Source organism: Ruditapes philippinarum, unplaced genomic scaffold (assembly GCF_026571515.1).
Source record: "Ruditapes philippinarum isolate M1 unplaced genomic scaffold, ASM2657151v2 ctg5900_1_1_1_1, whole genome shotgun sequence".
In the NCBI taxonomy this organism is placed as follows: domain Eukaryota; kingdom Metazoa; phylum Mollusca; class Bivalvia; order Venerida; family Veneridae; genus Ruditapes; species Ruditapes philippinarum.
In genome coordinates, this window is record NW_026856016.1 from 48,172 (window position 1) to 55,263 (window position 7,092).

The 7,092-nt window shown below is 31.1% G+C and overlaps 1 protein-coding gene across 2 annotated transcripts; it reads right to left on the bottom strand.

Annotated features, from left to right (window-relative positions):
* Window positions 1-3,075: 3,075 nt before the first annotated feature.
* Window positions 3,076-6,690, bottom strand: LOC132745124 (uncharacterized). 2 transcript variants are annotated; one of them, XM_060733953.1, is made up of 3 exons: window positions 6,536-6,690; window positions 5,651-5,738; window positions 3,076-4,976 (listed from the first exon to the last, which is right to left on the bottom strand). In XM_060733953.1, the coding sequence occupies exon 3, from the start codon at window positions 4,296-4,298 to the stop codon at window positions 3,249-3,251; it is 1,050 nt and encodes a 349-aa protein (XP_060589936.1). In that variant the 5' UTR covers window positions 4,299-4,976; window positions 5,651-5,738; window positions 6,536-6,690; the 3' UTR covers window positions 3,076-3,248. Both variants share the same exon structure in this region, with proteins under 2 accessions (XP_060589936.1, XP_060589937.1).
* Window positions 6,691-7,092: the final 402 nt, after the last annotated feature.

Below are 7,092 nucleotides of genomic sequence, written 5' to 3' on the forward strand. Positions count from 1 at the left end.
CTAAAGTTAAGAAGTTGGTAACACAGCCTGATTATGGAAAAACCCTTGTTAACTTGCTGTCCAATTTAAATAATTTCTTGAAAAGGTTGTATATGAAGACTCTATGTCACAATTATTGAATAATGAAAATATTACAGTACATTTGAATAGTTTTGATTATAGATTTCATTTTTATTAATAAACGATAAAGTAATGCATTTGAAAATTAATGTGTGGAGATGAATACAACACACCAGAATAAATGTATTAATGCATCAAAGTGCAGTACATAGATCTGTAACATGGAAAACTATACAAAAGGATGTACTATAATTTGGTAATTAAGTGTTGTAGGATGATTCAATTAATTGACTTTGTATAGAGTTCAAGCCAGATCATGTATTTTATTAGACAGCATCACTGGAAACTCAATATGACTGTTTCAATATTCTATAATGCAGTCCATTTAACGGATGTTTCAAAAAATTCATCTGTCAGCTTGCCTAGCAATACACAGATTGAACATCACATCTTCCTTGTCTCATAAATAACTTTGGAAGAAAAAAGCCTTGGTGCATGTGAGTCACTTGTTAGGGACATTGACCTTGGTCAGAAGATGACCCTATTGTTTTGTTAAAATCAATATGGCCTTAATGGCAAAGATGGATTATATTATCAAGCAATGTATACTTCAGTACTTTCAGTGCTTTGATTTTAAACATTTATGTTAATAAATCAGTAAAGAAAACAATGAAACTTTACTTAATAACCCTAAAAGCTCAAACTGAATAATTATTTTTTCGTTATCATAGAATTTTTTGTCTACTTACTCATTCTAAGTATTGCCTAGGACTGTGAATTGCATCAATTGGTCATCTTTAGCTTCTAAAATGACATTTTCTTTCTCCAAAACCAGCTATTTCAGTTGTCAGCACTCTGATTCAGGTATGTTTGTCATGTCACAGACAGATGATTTACCTGCAATGAATCATTCATGTTTCAAACATTAAGAAAATATATCAACATAACAATATATTCACATTTTTTTAACTAAAGGACTATAATAAGAAAAGTGTCCTTTCAAAAGGCAAGCAGGCACTATCTATTTCTTTTAAAGTAATCAACATTTCATTATTTCTGATTAAAACTTTCATTTGACATCTCTATCAAAATTATAACTTTTAATAAAAATAAAAAGAAAATTATAATTTGATGTTTATTCTCTCTCAGCCGCTAAATTTCAGGCAACAATTTAAAAACAGTCGCGAAAATGTATTGCAAAATAATTTTACGGCGAGATAACTATGAAATTCCTAAACCTACGAGCAAAATATCAATGACGCCGAATACTACAACAAGGAATTTATTCAAAAGCATAAGTAATTTATAAATTTACCAGTAGTATTTGAGAAAAAATCCACTTTTTTTAGTTTTGGCGCAAACTTCTTCTGATGGCAGGTGGGCTAGAAAAAAACCACGTTCTGCAAATCACTTATACAGTAAACCGGCAACAGACATTGAGCCGATATAGCACCGAAGTATTTTTTATGAAAACGACTTAAATACTCTTTTTAAAAGCATCGATTTCTTGCTGAAATGAATTGTAGAAGAATATACTAAAAAAACTCATTTAATAGAATAACAGGAAATAAATGTATATTGGACCTATATTGGACGGATATCATCCTGTCTTAAATAAGTTTGGCTATATCGGATATATATCGGATCGGTGGCGGAAAGCCGACTTCGATATTCCGACATTTAGCCGATTTTCCAAAAATGAAGAATCTATATATAGATCACAATTCAATCATTTTAAAGGTCTTTTAACATAAACGCAAAACGCCATTATCAATAGCATTATCACATTAATATATATTGATAAATCGTATCGCTTCATTTAAGAAGAGAATATTGACTGATTTATGTTTAAAAAGTTATTATAGTATTTGAAATAACATCAAAATTTATAGATTTAAAAGTTTAATAATTGTATAATGTCACATGTATATCATATTGTATCATATATCATAATGTAAGGCATTGAACAAATATATATACGCGAACGCTGCGGATACAAAAGTAATTTAAGTTGAAACTCATCACTGCGGTGTAACCTTTAACTATATATAATAGTAGTGTAATGATATTTTAATCGAGAAATATGCTATAAAGAACAATTTAAAACGCAAAAAAAAATTTTTTAATAAGCACGTGTAATTAGCAGTCTACGTTGTATGGTCATTGAATATGAGCCTAAATCAATTTTTAGACTGGGAAAATCCAATTCAGCCAATGAATATGATACTTCACCCAGTGAGTATGATTCTATAAAAAGTCCTGTTGACTACTGTTTGGACCAATGAGATTGCAATATAATGAAAACACTATATACAAAGTAAACTCATAACAAGTGAAACAAACTAATACTATTTATAACTATTATACTGCACTCTTCAGTTTATATACGGCCATATAATCTTTCGAGAATCTTTATATAACGATTTATACAGCAAACATGAAATTACTTCATAACTTCACAGCAGTCGTGTATAGAGTCTTTATAAACGTCACGATTATCCAATGGAAAGCGACGTTTTATATATCAGAACTGATAAGTGATTCAATAAGCAGGTAGGAATGCATGATAGATATGGCACATTCAATTATCTCTTATAAGTCTGTGTGTGTATTGTTTGTTTGTTTTTTTTTTGTTTTTTTTTTGTTTGTTTTGTTTTTGTTTTGTTTTTTGTTATTGTTTGCGCAAATCTGAATTACTTATTATTTTGTAAGGTAACCGTGTAAGATTTGACCCTGTTCAAATTATATTAATCATGTTCGTTACAAATTCATATTTAAAAAACATCTAACATCTCTTCCCCATCGAACAACGATGGAAGAGGCCTGACAAAGTAGGCAGGGATGACGAGGAAAACTACTACATGTTTTTGTTGTCGGCAAATTTCAATTTCCAACTTAATTCCTTTGATTTTGACAATTATATGAAACGATTCATCTAAAAATAACATATTTAACCTTAAGAAAAGCTGAAGGCCGCTTAAAACATAGACTACTGACAGCCATAGGTTTTCTCATTCAAATTAATGGATCAGATCTAATATACATTTTATTCTCCTCTCAACAGGCTTCATTCTTATTTTTAATGTATACATATTTTCATATTCATTCAGTTTCAATTGTAAACTGTGTTTCTGTTACCACCCAGCTTCAACAAACTCATCCGCACTTGCATCCCAGTACATTTCTCTCTAATTCCAAGGATCATCACTATAATCATCATGGTGGTAATGATTATCATAATAATCATTATAAACATCAGATTCTTCATTGTAAGAGCTGTAGTGCACGATTATGTTTCTTTGTCCCAACGCTTCCTCTTTTCTAATCATTTCAGCTTTTCTTTGTTGCAACTCTTCCTCTTTTCCGATCATTTCAGCTTCTTTTCCCCAGACATCTGGATCACAATGTGGGCACATTATATGACATAATAGTTTTGTCCGTTCGACATAAGCACACATTATTGGTTTAAAGTAAGGTATTTTCAATCTTTTCAATTTAAGTGTGTGCCAATCTTGGAAAGACGTTTGATCCTTGCTTTTATAACTGATACGTGTATATCGCTCTTTCAATTCTACCAAATTATCAGAAATAAATACGTATGAAGCGGCTCCCTGTGAAGAAAGAGTCAAATTCGAACAATTCCTTTCCCCTACTTTGTAGGCATCTGATTCTTTGTTTAATGACAATAACATAAATGACATTCCAGTCACAACGAGAATTTTTTCATGCACTGGCAATAAACATTTAACAGACGACTGCTCAAAAAGCCCGTACCTTTGGTTCTCATTGATTTGTAGATTAATTTCTGTTATTGTGTTTGTTTGAAGATTAAGGCAGTACAAATTTCTCCTTTTCGAATATGTTGTTGTGGACATCAGAATCATTGACTGATTGTAACACACACAGTCTACTTCAAAGGATAATGTCATGAACGGTTCAACGTTAAGTACCTCTGCATTTTCGCTTATCATATGGTATAATACTGACCCCCGTACAATTTTTTTACAATTCTGATACCCTGAAATTCCATTATAGTATTCTCCCGACGAAATGAATACTAGGCCTTTTTTTGTTTCTAAGATATGGCTTATGTTTCCAGGATATTTTCCCTTCCAAACAATGCGTTTCTCTATACTACCTCCGTCATTTACGTCATATGTAAATATCCGCTGTTTCGATGGAATGAAGAATGACATTTTTCCAGTGGATTTCACGCATTGGACGTAAGTAGTTTCCATTATTTTATCAGGAAAGTTAAATTTGTACAGTTGTTTGTCTTCAAGATTTAACTCAATAACGTTTGATCCAGTACAATCATCGCCCAGAATAAAAACAAACGGCAATGGCGCATCTTGTATCTCACTTAGAATGTTGATTTACTCTTTGCAAGCAAGTGATTGATAATCTTACAAGGGAGTCTTTTTTAACAATATTATCGAGGTAATATTTGTCCATTTTATAGAAATCTAAGAACTCAAACCATTTTTCAAAGTAGTTATTACTTCTGTTAGCTCTACACCAATTTCTTATTAACCTAAATCTGCTTGTTGTCTGCCAGTATGAAAGTTCTTTATCAGTAAGAAGAAGTTCCACAGACTCTGGGTCAATCTTTAGAATATCTGCTTCTTCACACAATTCATTTAGATTTCCTCGAATGTATCGATCCATATGTTCATGTTGAAAATCGTATAAGGTGCAGGCGTGGAGTATCTTGTAAAAGTTGTCTTTTGTGATCACAAGATTTGATATACGGTATTTACAATAAACATATAGGTCACTAACTTGTAGCATATCTGCTAAACGAACCAATTCAAACAAGTCATCTGGTTTGATCTCTATGGAGCGACCTTTCATATAATCCGTGATCATTTTTATTCTTCTTTCGTTGCTGAAGAATGTACCAAGAGCTTTGTCAACTAAAATAAAGTATATTGATAAATACAACAGCAATATTCTAGTATCTAAAGTTTGTAAAAGAAAGTATTCCATTTTCAATATTTCTGAGCTGGTATCCGGACGGTGAATCTATCATTCTACTGATGCTCCGTGTAAATTGAATGTCATAAAAATGTTTTATGTACACCTAAAACTTCTTAAATACTAAATACATGAATGCTTGCAAACTATGTTCATCACAGATTTCTCTTAATATATCATTTGTTCCCATGCTTCTTTATTTAACATTTATAATACGATGTTCGCATCATTTATGTGAAGCAATATCTTTTCGCGTTTGTAATTAAGAAATTGACAGGCAGATGGTTTCGTAGCAATGCAAACATGACAATTGAACCTTCAAAAGTAAATCACATTAAATTAAATGCAAATACTTGCTGAAAGTATCGTCATACAAATTGTGTACCTTTTGAAAATAACTGGTCATTATTGAAATTCATAATTCGTAGTATGCCACATGGGACATGGCACGAGTTGTAATTTCATATCAAATTTGTAATTTCATATCAAATTTCCAATTATTAAACTGGTTACAGAAAACAATTTAAATAGTTTAGTTAATATTTTCTTGTAAACAAATATGTAAAATTCAAATTACATGAATTCGAATTCGTGGACTATCTGAAGTATTTACCTGAGTACTTGAGTTCAAGTTCCCAGCGTGCCCATGCTTCTAGTACAGGACTGCAACAAACAATATTCTCCCAGTCCTTGTTTTCCTCCTGTAATTGATAAATATTTTCAAATAAATAAGACTATTCACATACAGTTTCCAACTATTTTTCAACCGCATAGTGTGACGCGATTGTGTCTTCTTGGTGGATACACATAAATTGGGAATAGAAAATGTGACAGTTATATATTATATTATATATATTTAAATATAAATATATATTATAGCAAACGCACGAGCAGGGATATTTTTTTCTGTAATAAACACATGCATGATTACTTATTTACCATTAGGTTGTGTGAACATTAACACATTTTGAAAGTTTGTTATTGGTTACATTTAACAAATATATAAACTGGTCCGTTAAATTGTTTTCGAGCTGTACCTGTATGTATTGAACTTGTTGTCTTTATAGTAGATAGAGATGTGGGGCTTACTCTTTTTTTGTTTGATATTTACCCTCATATTTGATACTTAAATGATTTACAAATGTAGGTTATTTTTGGAAGAAATCACATGTAGTTGTCTTCATTTGCAAACAAAGCAAAAACGTTATCATTTTAAAATGATGTCAGTAAAGTTTTTTTTTTTAAAGTATAACTTCTACATTCGTGTGAGTACAGAATATATTTGATGAATAAAATAATCCGAATTATCAGTAATTTTCTTGAGTAGCGAGGTTCAAACTCGCAACCCCTGATTATCATTCTGACTACCTGCCTTGGATTACGATTAGATCTTTGATTTCCGTACTAAAATAGACAAGAGGAATCCCAGCACAGCAAAACTGAAAAGCATGACATGATAGCGTAAAAATAGGAAAAAATATAAAAACTTGTTAATTACCGATATATCGTTGTCTTTCAATTCTCTTGACGCAACCAATTCTGAGCCTCCAAGGTGTGACACTAAAGGAAACGAAATAGTGTTATACAAATCCATAATAATTGTTTTATACTATCTTATTGAAACATTTAAAACACATTATTTGATTCCTGCTAGTCGACAATTGAAAACATAAAATAAACGTAAATGTATTTAAGTCCGTATCATAAACTATGAGCGGGTCGATGTTGTATTTCACTGTTATCAGATTTCATTTTTGTGAATAGATAACAAGGGTTTTCAGAGAAGACGCTCGACTTATATCATGAAAAGTAAGACTCGTATAAATGAGTAAATAGTAAATTCTTTCATTATATCTGTTTATTTTATATCGCAGAATAATCAAAATATAATAATCAATCCCTCAGGACAGAAAAAGTAATAGTTTAACATGTTTATTTAAAATATGTGGACGCAAACACCGACCCCAAGGGAGTGGGAAAGCTACTTTATTAATTCAAATAGTAAACTAACTGTTTGCATGTAAAGCATTTATCTATTCACTTACATGTAGTTTT

Coding starts and splice junctions, on each gene's coding strand:
- LOC132745124 (XM_060733953.1), bottom strand. CDS start 4,298: ATGGAAACTACTTACGTCCAATGCGTGAAATCCACTGGAAAAATGTCA.